At 46.2% G+C, this 15,878-nt stretch overlaps 1 protein-coding gene across 1 annotated transcript in view; it reads right to left on the bottom strand.

Moving 5' to 3' along the window:
• LOC117773061 (basic proline-rich protein-like) overlaps nucleotides 1-14,021 on the bottom strand; it is a gene marked incomplete at its 3' end in the record, with an annotated part of 270,081 nt that extends 256,060 nt beyond the window's left edge. Inside the window, exons 1-2 of the mRNA XM_034604756.1 lie at nucleotides 13,981-14,021; nucleotides 12,892-13,915 (exon numbers count right to left, since the gene is read on the bottom strand). Of these exons, the coding sequence (XP_034460647.1) occupies nucleotides 12,892-13,915; nucleotides 13,981-14,021 (1,065 nt within the window). The remainder of the gene's footprint in view (nucleotides 1-12,891; nucleotides 13,916-13,980) is intronic.
• Nucleotides 14,022-15,878: the final 1,857 nt, after the last annotated feature.

Raw genomic sequence — 15,878 nt, forward strand, 5'->3', positions numbered from 1 at the left:
TAGTGCTAATGTCCAGATGAGTAGTTGCCAACTTCCTACGTTTGACTAATGGTGCAGAGGTGAGAGAAAAGGACGAAGACAGGAACAATGGGTGTGGGCTCGTAGGAGGGAAACAGGAAGTGCAGAATCCACCCAGCAGATGTGTCTGTATGACAGAGGTTTCCAGATGTAAGAAAACAACTGGCAGTGATTGACAGGGCGGAGGGGGGAAGTAATCACGATACCCTCCATCCACTCCCCCTATTGTTATGATGGTTCTTCCAGGAAACTTTGAAAAATCAAAAGTACAGATCAGGACGTTCACTGTGACCATAATAAATATTGTTTTCCTCTCAACTGCAGTATATGAGTCTGATCCGAACACACTTCACATACATGTATGTGCTGAGTGAACATGTTGAGGTTGTGGCGCTGGGCAAACCGTTGATGTACAGAGGTTTGTCTTCCACACTCGTTTGAGTCAATGTTAAATGTGCTCACCATGTGGGGTATATCTCAGTTCTTAACAAAATAAAACTGGACTCAGAACAACGTGTCAGCCTGTTTGGATTGGGCCGTGTGCTCGGCCAGTGGTGTTGCTGGTTGTAGTTCAGTGACCTGCAGCCGTTGAGCCAGCTGCCGTAGAAGCCTCATCCCCTCTGCTGCACAAACATCTGCTCAGCTGCTCGTTCAAAGTCCGGTGAAGCTCGAGTCAGGACACGGAGCCTGAACTGGAGAAGAGCCTCGGCCCTTCGCTGCTGCAGAGCGCCGTCTGCTCGTTTATTCAAAATGTATTAATATTGAACATTTTGCTTTTTTTTGACCCCCAACACACCTGCAGAATCGTGAAGGAGCTGGAGAGAACAGAACCATTACTAACACAGACTCTTCGCTTCATGGTGAGTTTCAAACCAAGGAAGTGATAAAGATAAAAACACAGATGTTCTGTAGTTTTACCACGAATAAAGATCCTGTGATGTCAAAACGTTAGAATAAAAAACCCATGCGTTTCAGCCTCAGTGAGCAGGTACTTACATATGAGCTGGAAATATAATCCAGCTGTGACTCAACCTTCCATTAAGTGTTGTAAACATCCACGGTGTCAGTAACGGCTCCACTGATGCACGGCTCATTATCCATTCAGCATTTCCACACCTTGTCTATAATGATGAAGTTAGATGATGTTGCTAAAATTATATCTGCTCCTCACTTTCTCACACTTTTTTCATCAGACGCACAAAACAAAACGCTGCCTGAGGAAAGAACAACTATGAAAGAATCAGAAGAAGATGATATTATTGTTGTTATTGTATCACATGTATTACAATCTGCCCTGAAAACATAAACCAGATATTATTTCAATATAGATTCTGACTGTGTGTGTGACCTTATTACGAGACCCACAATTAAAACACGTCAATACAAATCACAATTAAATTTGACCTTTTAATTCTGATTAAATCAAAGGTTTGCTGAGCTCGACTTTGAGAGTGAGTGCACGTGAACGACTGGACCATCGTGTGTGTGTGTGTGTGTGTGTGTGTGTGTGTGTGTGTGTGTGTGTGTGTGTGTGTGTGTGTGTGTGTGTGTGTGTGAGTTTTCAGGTTTGTTATAGTGTGAACGGATTATTTCAGATAAGGAGCCGAAACACTCGTCTGGACGAAGATTGATTTGGTTTAAAATTCAGTTTTAAGATGAAAACATATTGTGGACGTGGCATGAGTCGACACATTAACATGAATAGCTTGTGGTTTATTAAATATGCATTATTATGCAGTTGTGACCTGTTTTCTGACTCTTACGTGCTCCTGTGTAAAGAACCTGTTATATTATAATCCATAATCATGTTTCACATTTATCATTATCAATCTACAGTGGAACCACAGTAATCAGCTGAGGGAAACAGGGATTAGTTCACAGACGAGTTCTCCAGTGGACCGTTCCCACTGCCGTCGGAAAAGGTCTCAGATGTAAATGCTTTTGTCCGTCTCCTCTTTAATCCACATTTCCTCATTTTCCCTCCATTACGTTCTTGAAGAGAAGCGTTATCTTCTCTTAGGTCCCTCGAGAGGAATGTAATTATCTTTACTCATATACTCGATTAGTTCTTTCAGTTGGTTTGAAGGATTAATAGTCCCGACCTGAGGCCTCCGCCATCACCACCAGAGAACCTCAGCTGCAAACGAGGATCCAGGAGAAGCTCTTAAAGATTATATCCATGATAAACACTTTCAGTTTGAAATAACAACACAACAAACTGCTCCAAAGACACAAAGTTGTCAGGGTTTAATATTTTCCAGTGCTTAGTTTCCACCATTTCCAAGGTGTTTTCAGTTATTTAGTATCTCCTCCTGTTTCATGTTTTCACACTCCGTGTTCTGTTTCGTGTTTTATTTTGTAGTCTCTGTTGCTTGTGTGTTCTTTCTTCACTTCCTGTCTGTGATTGTCTGCACCAGTCCTCATGTGTTACACCTGTGTCAAATTGCCCCTGCCTTTCCTGTGTGTCTGTATTTAAGCCTCGGTTCTTCCCTTTGTCCTGGTCGGATCGTCGTCGTATGTCTCTTGTCGTATGTGTTCTCGTGTCTACCCGTATACCCGTCCTAATCTCCTGTCCTGTCCTCCTGTCCGGATCTCCTGCCCTGCTATCCTTGTACTTCTGTATCCCGTGTCTCCTGAGCCTCTGCACCTCTGCACCCCCCGTGTAAGCTTCCTGTATTTTCTCCCTTTGTGCTCCCAGTTTGGTTTGTTAAAGATTCGTTTTGATTAAAATTATACCTTTTTTAAGTTTAAACTCTGCGTCTGGGTCCAACTGCCCCCCACACCGTGACACAAAGTACTGTAACACAAAGTACTGTAACACAAAGTACTGTAACACAAAGTACTGTAACACAAAGTACTGTAACACTCTGCCTTACTCAGGTTTGATCCTGAGATGTCAAAGGAAAAACTGTGTATTTATATGTAATTGCAGGTTAAATCCTAATATGTTTTGTTATTGCACTGGTTCATTTTGATAAACCTCATTGATAAATGTTGGAAATAGACATTAGTTGTTCCTTCTGTGTCTCAAGACTATAGAAGACAAAATACAGAATCACAACAATAAGGAGTCATTCTACTGTAAAGGTTATTACACATCCACACGTATTAATACCTCCCCTTCAGAGGTGAGTGTTGTTTGGAAATGTGTGGACAATCATCTCATCTTGTGTGTGGATCAAACCAAGTGACACTTCGGATCCCAGCTGAGAAATAAAGAAGAGAACAGAACCAAAGCTTCTCACTTTGACGAGCACGGACACAAGTTCCCGTGATCACATGCACAAAATGCCAGAGATGTTTTTTATAATAACAATAAAGTCCAGAACAGGAATAAACCTACAGATTCTGCAGAGCATTTCTTATCATAGACACGTAACATAGTGAATACTGAGCTGCAGGGTTGTTTCCATCTCCTGCTCAGTTGCACCAACTCATTAACGTGTTTCTTACACATCTGCTTTGTAGAAGAAGCCACATCTGTATTCTTACTTTACAAAGAAGAGCCTGCTGGCCTCTCCCTCTTCACTCCTCCCTCCTACAACACTCAGGTCTAATGGGTTAGTTACTCTGGACTCGTGAAGCAGGAACCTCTCAGAGAAACACGGCCGCATTAGAGCCACAAGAAATGGGATCTAATTATCAGCCGGGCCGGTAATTTGCTGACCTTAAGAGGGAAACAAACTCATCGTCTTCTCGTCATTACCCACAGCCCATCGACATAAGTGAGGATTTGGTCGAGATCAACCATCAGATGAAAGTTTCGCCTCCGGGCTCAGCTCCCCTCAGCCTCCATCTTCCTGCCGACGCTGCATCAATCCCTCTTTTCAGATCCGAGCCCTCCCTTGTTAACCAGACCAGGAGATGGGTGAACTCCTTCGTTCGGGGCAGTGACTCACTCCCGACCTGAAGGCTGCAATCCATTTTCTGGGAGAGTCCTGCAGCCTCGGAGCTGGGGGCGCTCTCTCTCACCCCCGCTGCTTCACTCTCAGCTGTTAACCGCCCCGGTGCACAGTGGACATCACGGTCCGATGGAGTCTGTTATACATCATCTGCGGAAAGCAGGGATACAGTCCTGAGGCTGGAGTACTTCAGCCCCTTGTGCCAAAAACTACATCATCATACAAAGACTATTGTGCTCATGGTAATTATAAGTGAGGTGAAGACAGAAGTGAAGTAGCAACGTGCATAAATCAGGGCAGTGGTTCACATGCATGAGCTCAGAGAGTTTGACGGCAATCAGCTGTAATTACAGAGCAGCATCTAATATGCAGGCTACAGGACACACTGTGCACCCACTGCGCCCCCCCACTGAGCGAGCAAACACGGCACATCACAGAAATAGCTCTTCTCTATTGGAAACAAACCGTTACATGTGTTGGAAGAAGGTTGTGAGCGGCTGCTTAGCAGGAAAATACAAACTTCATCCATGTGTATTTACATTTTACGTCCAAAAAAATGCTCACGTGTTAAAGCTTCCTGGATCAGACACTACAATTCATCGTGTTCCTCCCTGACCCACAACACACACGTCAAACAGGCTCCACGGTATCTGACAAGTGGATTTTGTGTAACCGACAAACAACCACACAAAACAACAACTACACAAACAGACACGGTGAAACACAAGCTCCTTGTCAGAGCTAATTAAATGCTAAATGTAAATGGACTTTATTTATACAGAGCTCATCGACCAACTCAAAAGATCTTTACACTACAAGTTGCATTCACCGATTCACACAATCAGTCATCCACCGACGGCTCAGCTGTCAGGGGCAATGGGGGGGGGGGGGGTTCAGTATCTCGCTAAAGGACACTTCAGAATGCAGACTGGAGGAGCCGGGGATCAAACCACCGGCCTTTTGGTTAGTGATGGACTATCCCCTGAGCCACAGCTCACATATATATATGGTAACAGCCACTTTGTACAGGCTGCTGTCTTGTGCTCCGCCCTCTGAAAGCCTGTTAACCTTTCATTATGGCTGCGTTCACTTTGCTGATGCTGGCCCTGATTCGCTGTCCCGGCGGGAAGGTCGAGGTCGGTCCAGTCGTTCTGTCTCCGTCTCTCCCATCGCTCGCTGCCGTCCACGTGTCCGTCACAGACAGACTCTCTCTCTGACTCATGATGGAACCTTTAGCTGAAGCTTTGGTCCAAACCATATAACACAAAGTACCTCCCCCGGTCCCTCTGCATCTCTGTGCTCTTTTAACAATTTCACATAAGCCGTTTGACCTATTTTTGCCGCCTGGATTTTCAGTGTGTGGAAAACATACAATACATATCTCCAGAATGCTTTTAATACACTTTCTTTCCTTTCGCTCTCTTCTCATGTCCTTCATGTTTCGGTGAAGGTCGTGTCTGCTCCCGAAAGGCTCTCAGACATTATGCATTTAAAGGTTTGTGTGTATGAACTATATAGATATACATGTTTATACAAAAAATACTTTTCTTTGAAAAGGTTTGACAGAATAAACCTTTAGTGCCGAGACTTACATGAACAATTCCTGTGACAATGCATTTCTATCACCAATTGTTCAATAGAAAATGGTGGTGTCTATCGAGTGGAGTCAGCGTTATCGTTGTCACTTTGGAAAATATCCTCCGACTGCTGGAGCCTCGTGTTGGTTTCAGCTGAACATGAGAACGGATTATGGATCACGCGTGTTATTCCTTTCAGTCCTCACACATGTGAAGACGCACAACTGGGGGATGTCTTCACAGCCGATATATGAAAAGACGGATTGAATTACACCAGAAACACTTTATCGATCAATCTGCGACATCTCATTGCTCCCTGAGACATTTTTATGCCCTTTTAACACTTTGACCTTTTACAGAAAAAATGACTGGCAGATAACTTGATTGTACGGTCGTCCTACTATTAAACAAATGAGATGGTGGTCACCTTGGTGCATGTGATTGACTTGATTCTGTGGGAAAGGCTGTGTCACCACCTGCACACTGCAGAAGCTCAGACAGGGACCACGTTTTGAATTCTTCAGGCCCGGCTGGCCCCGGTGTCGTCCTGCATCAGAACCACACTGGCAGGACAGGTTCTAATTGGAGAGCAGGTCGGAGCAGGTCGTTACATTGGTGAGTTTCCAGAGCATGCAGCTGAACAGCAGGAGGAGCTGGATGTTAACAAGGAGCTCAGGTAAACCAGGGTTATGGATGAGCTGTGGCGTTTCCACAGGGAAGGAGCTGGGTTCATATCACAGACTGTAAATAAAGATGGACGACGCATTTCCAATTCCTGCTGCTGTCCACAAATCAATTGTGATGTTTCACCCTAAAACGAACGATTACATCAGTGAAATAAGAACCACCTGAAAAAACCTGTCTCTCTATCTATATGTCTATCTGTCTGTCTGTCTCTCTATCTATCTGTCTCTCTATCTATCTGTCTGTCTGTCTGTCTGTCTGTCTGTCTGTCTGTCTGTCTGTCTGTCTATCTATCTGTCTCTCTATCTATCTGTCTCTCTATCTATCTGTCTGTCTGTCTGTCCATCTATCTGTCTCTCTATCTATCTGTCTCTCTATCTATCTGTCTGTCTGTCTGTCTATCTATCCGTCTCTCTATCCATCTATCTGTCTCTCTATCTATCTGTCTGTCTGTCTGTCTGTCCATCTATCTATCTGTCTCTCTATCTATCTGTCTGTCTGTCTGTCTATCTGTCTCTCTATCTATCTGTCTGTCTGTCTGTCTGTCCATCTATCTATCTGTCTCTCTATCTATCTGTCTGTCTGTCTGTCTATCTGTCTCTCTATCCATCTATCTATCTGTCTATCTGTCTCTCTATCTATCTGTCTCTCTATCTATCTGTCTGTCTGTCTGTCTGTCCATCTATCTGTCTCTCTATTCATTTATCTATCTATCTATCTATCTGTCTCTCTACCTATCCATCTATTTGTCTATCCATCTATCTATCAGTCCGTCTGTCTGTCTGTGGATGAATGCCGCCTGTGTAATTAGTGCCTGCTGGCAGTATTTGTTCTCCTCATCCCTCTCTCGTCCTCTCTCACTCTCCCTTTATTATCCGTAGCTCGTTTCCCCCCCCCCACTCCACCAGGCAATAAAAACGGCTGAGAGCTCGGGCGTCGATCGCTGCCTCACGTTGCTGCTCAGCTGACAGCAGAAGAGAGGAAGAAAGGGAGGAGAGGAGGAGGAGGAGGACAGAGGGAGACAGAAGGAGATGGCGTAAGAGAGAGAGAGAGAGAGAGAGCGAGAGAGAGAGAGAGAGAGAGAGAGAGAGAGAGAGAGAGAGAGAGAGAGAGAGAGAGAGTTTTGTGTCTGCAGCTGCTCGACTGACAGAGGATGGAGAACAGACTGTGCTCTATGTGTGTGTTTCCTAAGACAGTGTGTGTGTTCCCTCATACTGTGTGTGTGACTGTGTGTGTGTGTGTGTGTGTTTCCTAAGACAGTGTGTGTGTTCCCTCATACTGTGTGTGTGACTGTGTGTGTGTGTGTGTGTGTTTCCTAAGACAGTGTGTGTGTTCCCTCATACTGTGTGTGTGACTGTGTGTGTGTGTGTTGCTTCTCAATGCGTTTGCAGGGCCCGGTGTGAAGAAGAGGAACCATGCAGAGAGATGAAGAGCTTTGTTTTGATAGTGAGATGGAGGAAGCATTGACCTAAATACTCAAAGCATGTTTCCCACAGAGGAAATGAGCCTCTTACACCAGTGATCTGCTGCAGCTCATCGGCTCCTCAGCTCCTCGGCTCCTCGGCTCCTCGGCTCCTCGGCTAACAGGGAGAGATTTAATGACCCAATACCAGAATAATGAATCAAATATAATTAGTTTATACAGTTTAAACACAATGATACATTCTGTGATCGGAGAGGTGCCCTAATGTGATCACGTCTGAATTCACCACGGAGTTTTATCTGCACCAAATTACACACACTCATAAATATCAGTGTCTTCAGAAGCTCCGCCCACACTTCCAGTGGATAACAGTATAACAGTCGAGGTGTTGAAGGTTGTCTGAGGCCGGAGGTCGTCTTCCCATCGACCAATGAAGGTAGAGGAATGACTCTATGATCTCGTTCCCCATGTAACAGTTGATAGTTTCATATTTTATTATGCACATCTGTTTATGACTGTTCCACTGGACACCACTTATTCTGGATCAGAAACCTTGGTCTCACTGTCACGGCCCCTTCACCTCCTCGTCCCGAGCACGACCACGGATACGCTTGTTCCTGATTGGCTGGGACAGTGTTGTGCTGTTCAGGTCGTCCATCTGTCTTTGTTTCCCAAACACAGAGCCCGGGTTGTGTGTCGACGGTTCTTGTGGGTGCACACACAGAAAGTGCAGAGAGCAGAAGCTGTGTTTCATGGAGGGACAGCGATGCTCTGTGAGAAGCAGCAGCAACAACAGCCTCGGCCCTGAGGGGAACTCGAGAGGATTCCCTTCAAACCGTTCTCATCATAATCAACAATAAATCATTTTATTTGACTGTGGATGCAAAGTAAATAAACGCTGCGAGGTGCAAACATAATGAATCCAAGCAAATGAGGAAAAACAGAGACGGTGTGCTTCACTGTGTGTGTGTGTGTGTGTGTGTGTGTGTGTGTGTGTGTGTGTGTGTGTGTGTGTGTGTGTGCGTGTGTGTGTGTGTGTGTGTGTGTGTGTGTGTGAGAGAGTGATTGAGGGAATTGGTCCTTGTGGGTCGAGACAATTGAATTTATATAAAGCCCAATCAGGTGTGAATATGTATGAATGTGTGTGTTTGAGGGTAATGAGTCCCAGCGAGTGTGTGTGTGTGTGTGTGTGTGTGTGTGTGTGTGTGTGTGTGTGTGTGTGTGTGTGTGTGTGTGTGTGCGACTGCTCCGCCCTCCTATAAAACCCACTTTATGTGCAGATTTATTGGAGCCATTGACTTTATTATTTATGGGGAACATGGTTTACTGAGGAGCCGACACACCTCAGCAGCAGCAGCAGCAGTGTGTGAGTGTGTGAGTGTGTGAGTGTGTGAGTGTGTGAGTGGATCTACACCTTCTTTAAATCTCACCATCAGCTCAGGGTTTCCAGATGTGCAGTGATTAGAACTGTCACTTCAACAAGCAACAAGGCTGTGGGTTATGTGTGTGTGTGTGTGTGTGTGTGTGTGTGTGTGTGTGTGTGTGTGTGTGTGTGTGTGTGTGTGTGTGTGTGTGTGTGTGTGTGTGTGTGTGTGTGTCTGTGTGTGTCGGTGATGAGGAGTCCTGAAGGAGATTAACAGGAAACAAAGGTGCCCACTCTGTTTCCTGTTCTTCTAATGGGACCTGATGGGGGGGGTTAATTCAACTCTACAACCCACTTCCCACCTTTTAATGTGAAATCCCAGCCAGCGTTCTGCATAGTCACTTCCTGTTTATGTGAGCCTCCAGTGATTGTCACTACATTTAATTTGTTTTCCAACTTTATCTCCGAATCCAAAACCTCAGCACAGTCGCTGATGCATGAACACGGGACAAGATGGTGAACATCCCCCTCGTGACCACCAGGGGGATGTTAGGGACACGCCCACCACAGGCTGAGTGGTGGGCGTGGCCACCAAAGATCGAGTCTCGATGACCATTCAAAGCTTTTTTACATTACCGTGTTATAACCATTGTTACCAACCAGTGCAACTACTTTTTCTAGCACTTTTTCTAAAGTTGCTGACTGACAGTTGCTCAGAGGCTGTGACAGTCATGTTCTCCCTAACGACCAAACTGCCCCAGGGATCCGTTTTAAATTCTCCCCTCATGTCTTTATTCCGTCGTCCCTCTGAATTCAGTCATTTTCCTGCCGACGCCGGTTTCCAACCGTCACCGGAGCAGTTGATCACACATCCAGGACTTCCTCCCCCAGATCCATTTCCATTTGCCAAGAAACGGGTCCACTCCATCAGTGTTGGAGTCGTTCCCGGTGCCAAAAGCCTCTTGTTAAACAATGCGCCCACTGACCGGGGGGGGGGAGCCGGCAAATCATTACTGCAAACACTCTGGATTCAAGGAGCAGTCGGAATCTAAACGATTCACTGAGAGACATTGGCATCAGTTTTCACTTGTTAAGCATCCTTGTCTCAGTCAGTGTTAACAGACCTTGTGTCATGGAGGAGGAGCAGAGAGAGCACGACGTCTCTCCTGATGCTCACGGGCATCGAACGTGTGTCACTGCTGTGGTCGCCTGGAACGTCTGATTCTGGTTATTCATCTTTTGGATTTAAAGATCAGTTTATCGCTTTGAAGTGAAGTTCATACCACATCCGTCCAGCAGGTTCCGTGCTGATCCATCCAGTAGTTTTGTGTAACGCTGCTCATTGTGTCAGATGTTCTCCTGCGTGCTCCTGACCTCTGAGGTGTAGCAGGTGACCTCTGGATAGTGTGTTCACAACAATGTGTTTAAAAGCCATTTTAAAGCCTGGTTTTATCCGATCATCACTTCACTCAATGAAATACAGAGAGACACGTCTGGGAGGATTAAAGACAAGTCGTCCACGCGTCCCTCAAACAGGACAGACGAACCATTCCTGTTCCAGTCTGCGACTACAAATAAGAAGCCGAGCAGACTGGAACAGACCTGAGCTTTTTAATTGATTAGTTAAGTGACAATTCACTTACGCATGACGGGCGCGTGTATCTTATTTTCCTTCCTGCACATTCACAGAATAAATTAGGGCTCTAATGGGAAGAGGCGTTCCCTGACCTTCCTCTGCAGGCTAATTTGTCTTTGACGGTGTCCTTCAGGAAAAGTTTCTGAGTGGATGCGTCCTCGTCTTCCTGCTCCTGTGCATGTAACTGCACCGCGGCAGAAACCAGGGCAGTGTGACACCACAGCACGGGCCCGTCCTCCTGGATTCGTTATTACAGGGACGTTGATTCGGTGGATTCAGCACCCGGGTGGAGTTCTTCGTCACCAGCTGAGTTTGCTGTTTCCCAAAATATCGACCCCAGTGGCTCAGTGACACTCGGGCCCGCAGAGAGTCGCAGGTAGTTCCCATAACAACGGGACATTTTCATATCTGTGCTTATGAAAGACTCAAGTCAGCACAATAATCACATTTCTAGGCCAAAGCTGATCCCTGTTAGGAGGACACACACACACACACACACACACACACACACACACACACACACACACACACACACACACACACACACACACACACACGGAGGGGGCTCACATTTTAAAAACATCTACGCCTCAGAACTCTGGTGGATTAAAGTTCTGAGGAAACACTGAGTAACTGACCTGTTTTCACACATTCTCAAGATACAACAAAGAAAACTGAATAAAATAAACCTTTCAGGTGCCTCAGGTTTTCATCCCGTCTTCTGCTCGGTGAGCGAATCAGTCGTAAATAGGTAATAATTCAGATTCATGCTGCTCCAGTGGAAAAACAGATTTGTTCTCCGGCCTGTGCACGTTGCTGGAAACCTTCTTTCCCGTCGTTCTGTACATTTCTGCACCAATTTGTCTTGTTTGCACGACTTCAGTTTGTAAAATGATCATTGTCTTCTTCTTGCTGACAAACAGTGGCACCTACATTAATATTTTATTAGTGTGAATGTAGCAGAGTTGTGGACGGTCACAGTCATCCAGTAGCAGAACCCTGACAGGATCACGTCCCCCTGCTGACCTGAGAGCAGCCTGGAGACAGCAGCTGGTAAACATCACATCTGCTGCTCTGCTGGATGCATGAGGCGGAGGCTTGTGGAGGGCCGGAGGTCAGTGAAGCACATTTTCAGTACATGTACAGTTCATCACATGTTGGAGGAGGAAGGATTTAAAATCAGTAACCGACAAATGTGTCATCTGCAACATCAAGGTCACTGAGACATAACGACCAAGAACCTGAGGGGTAGGGTTTGCTCAGCTTTCATCTTTATACTTTATTACTTATAGATAAGGGAGTGGTGCACACGCTAAAGAAACAGGACAACTAACTTCCCTGAGAAGCCGTCTCTCGGGTTTTATGTTTCCTGGTTTTACCAACAAAGAAAACATTGAATCTGAGTTGAGATCAAATCTCGTCCAAACGATTTCACGAATGAGACCCAGTGACTTTGTCCACCGCTCTTTGTCCTCCCACTGTCCAGAGATGCAAATGTCCTGGATACGACTGCGGCCATCTTGCAGTCTGCAGAGTAACAATCTTGGTGTGGAGCTGTCACTCTAGTTTTTATATAATCAAATAACTAATGAAACCCAGATGATCCCAAAGGAAATTTCATAAAATAGACAAAAATACAAAACAAGGCCAAGACAACTAAACGTTAGCACATTGCATGAATGTGTCAGATGTTTTCAGCCTCAGCAGAAGTTCGGTGTTCAACCTGCAGCAGCAGACGGACGGAGACTCCGTCCAGACCTCAGGTGGAAGCTCGTCCCACAGCTGTGAACCCAGAGTCTGACGGAGAGGAGCGAGCACGCCGTCCTCTCAGTGACGGGCTGCCAGAGGGCGCGCCGCGGTCAGGGCCCGGGTCGGGGGGGGGGGGGGGGGGGGGGTGGAGGCGAGCTCCTCACTACCCTGCAGCTGGAACTCAGTATTTTACCTTGTTTAAAACTGAGAACACGTGAGTGTGTTTGTCTGAATACAAACTGTGGCACTCGGCTGAGCTGACAGCTGTGTGCCGCAGCGTGTTTACACAGATTTATTCTGCACAGCAACAGCAACACAACCAAAAACCATATTGAAATGACAACACGGCTATCTGAGCAAAACACAACACAAAACACACACACAGTTTGGAGAAGTTGGAGGCGACGTTTATTGTGTGATTTGTGCTTATGCATATATAGATTTTTTTTTAATATGATGCACGTAAAAATATCACATTCAAAGAGAAATGAACTTTTCTTTTGTTGGTGGGGAAAGTAGCAGCTGAGCTCCTCTGGTGCAGGTGGAGGTGCAGATGGAGGTGGAGGTGGAGGTGGAGGTGCAGGTGCAGGTGGAGGTGGAGGTGCAGGTGCAGGTGCAGGTGGAGGTGGAGGTGCAGGTGGAGGTGCAGATGGAGGTGGAGGTGCAGGTGCAGGTGCAGGTGCAGGTGGAGGTGGAGGTGGAGGTGGAGGTGGAGGTGGAGGTGGAGGTGCAGGTGGAGGTGCAGGTGGAGGTGCAGGTGCAGGTGGAGGTGGAGGTGCAGGTGGAGGTGCAGATGGAGGTGGAGGTGCAGGTGCAGGTGCAGGTGCAGGTGGAGGTGGAGGTGGAGGTGGAGGTGGAGGTGGAGGTGCAGGTGGAGGTGCAGATGGAGGTGGAGGTGCAGGTGCAGGTGCAGGTGCAGGTGGAGGTGGAGGTGGAGGTGGAGGTGGAGGTGCAGGTGGAGGTGCAGGTGGAGGTGCAGGTGCAGGTGGAGGTGGAGGTGGAGGTGGAGGTGCAGGTGGAGGTGCAGGTGGAGGTGGAGGTGCAGGTGGAGGTGCAGGTGCAGGTGGAGGTGGAGGTGGAGGTGGAGGTGCAGGTGGAGGTGGAGGTGGAGGTGCAGGTGCAGGTGGAGGTGGAGGTGGAGGTGGAGGTGCAGGTGGAGGTGGAGATGGAGGTGGAGGTGGAGGTGGAGGTGGAGGTGCAGGTGGAGGTGGAGGTGGAGGTGCAGGTGGAGGTGGAGGTGGAGGTGGAGGTGGAGGTGCAGGTGGAGGTGCAGGTGGAGGTGGAGGTGGAGATGGAGGTGGAGGTGCAGGTGGAGGTGCAGGTGGAGGTGGAGGTGGAGGTGCAGGTGGAGGTGCAGGTGCAGGTGCAGGTGCAGGTGCAGGTGGAGGTGGAGGTGGAGGTGGAGATGGAGGTGGAGATGGAGGTGGAGGTGGAGATGGAGGTGGAGGTGGAGGTGGAGGTGGAGATGGAGGTGGAGGTGGAGGTGGAGGTGGAGATGGAGGTGGAGGTGGAGGTGGAGGTGGAGGTGGAGGTGCAGGTGGAGGTGGAGGTGGAGGATGAAGCCTTATTAAGCACCTTGTGTTACAGGCTGGAGAAAGTACAGCTCCAGCTCCGTCTGCTGCTCTCACTGCGCCAGGTGCTGCTGAGACGGATCCACACAATGCCTCATTTACTAAAGGCTCCAACACACAGCGGAAAATCTGCTGCTATTTCTGGTGGCCCTGCCTGTGTGTGTCTTTGTGTGTGTGTGTGTGTGTGTGTGTGTGTGTGTGTGTGTGTGTGTGTGTGTGTGTGTGTGTGTGTGTTGACTGCAGATTGAAGAGAAGCTCGTAAAGAGCAGGTTGTGTGTTTTCCTCCTCAATGCTGAGAGATTTTACTTAAAGCAACATTCCACTGAAAGTCTCTGTCCCTCGAGGATCAAATACTCATGATGGGTTTGGAAAGTGTCTGTAAAAATACTATTAGGAATATTTAGGATCTATTGTCATTGAAGTTTTCAGACCAACGGCAGGTATTTGAAATTCAAAAGAAAAATATTCAGTAAATCTAAGAAATAATCCATATGTGTCTGTGATCGTTTTTCATCCATTAGCATTTTCCTGAATGTATCCGGATGTGAGAGGATCTTTGTGTGTGAAGGAGTTGTGCATGTATAAATATTGTATTAGTACTATTTGTACTGCATTAGATTGTGTGTGTGTGTGTGTGTGTGTGTGTGTGTGTGTGTGTGTGTGTGTGTGTGTGTGTGTGTACTTGTCAGATGATGTGAGTGGACTTGACAGCAGTCGTCTGCTTCTTATTAGACGCAGACTCTTCTGAAGCCCATCTGCTGCAGCCTCAACCAGGGAAAACAATATCCAGCTTCCCACTGTGACCCTTGTTAAGTTACAACAAATGTGTGTGTGTGTCTGTGTGTGTGTGTGTGTGTGTGTGTGTGTGTGTGTGTGTGTGTGTGTGTGTGTGTGTGTGTGTGTGTGTGTGTGTGTGCTTTGAGTCAACATAATGCGCTGCTTTGTTCATATGACATCACCTGCTCTTCATATTTTTCTATATAGTTTTCAGATCATATTCAACTTTGCAGAATCATTCTTGTCTCGTCCTCATCTGAGAAGCTGTGCAGATGTGATGAGCAGATGTTACAATGAAGGTGGAGACACAGATAAACACAACAACTGCAAAACGTATGAGGCTGCAGTAAGATCTGGTAAACTGCCACACACACACACACACAGACACACACACACACACACACACACACACACACACACACAAGGTTGTCTTTATTTCCACATCAGTTCAACAACAGTCCTGATATATTTTTATTTTTAAAACCTTTTCCATTTTGCTCTTCAATACTTCAATACACAATAAAAGCATATCAGCTGAGTGTTGGTGTTGATGTTTCCATCATAATTCAGCTCTTGTTAAAAGCTTACAGCAAAACCCACATTTTCATATGAATTGAATGACACTTATTACTTATTTCTTTTCATGGTCATTCTATTAATAATGTATTTCTATACTTGTCCTCTGAAATAAGAAGGAACGACACAATGAACAATCAGCCACAAAGACTCTGACAAATAAATATGCAGGACAAATAATTAAATGATGTTGATTTGCAAACTGGTCCATTTTTATATTTTAAATTTGTGTGTATTCTGTCCAACAAAAGCTTCTATAAAAAATTCTCATTGATACAGTGAGATATTGGATGTTCGCCTGTGGGATGAAAGAACGTTGCTTCTTTTCTTTCTTTGATAGAATCGACTCTCTCTCGTTCCTCACGTCTTTCTTCACCTACATTAATGCAGCGGATCACGATCAGAGCAACAATATTCAACTTTGGCTCAATGAATATTTGCATGGAAATTAGTCATTTGTCATTAATGATTTTGCATCATTAATGTTCACCAATAGGTTTCAAAGATGGATTTCCAAACTCATTTTAATGCAGCTGCTGTTTTAATGTAAAAAAGCTGCATCATGGAGAACTCTTGAAAAACAAAAATCCTGTTTGACGGAA

The sequence above is a fragment of the Hippoglossus hippoglossus genome, chromosome 13, assembly GCF_009819705.1.
Source record: "Hippoglossus hippoglossus isolate fHipHip1 chromosome 13, fHipHip1.pri, whole genome shotgun sequence".
NCBI classification, from domain to species: Eukaryota; Metazoa; Chordata; class Actinopteri; order Pleuronectiformes; family Pleuronectidae; genus Hippoglossus; species Hippoglossus hippoglossus.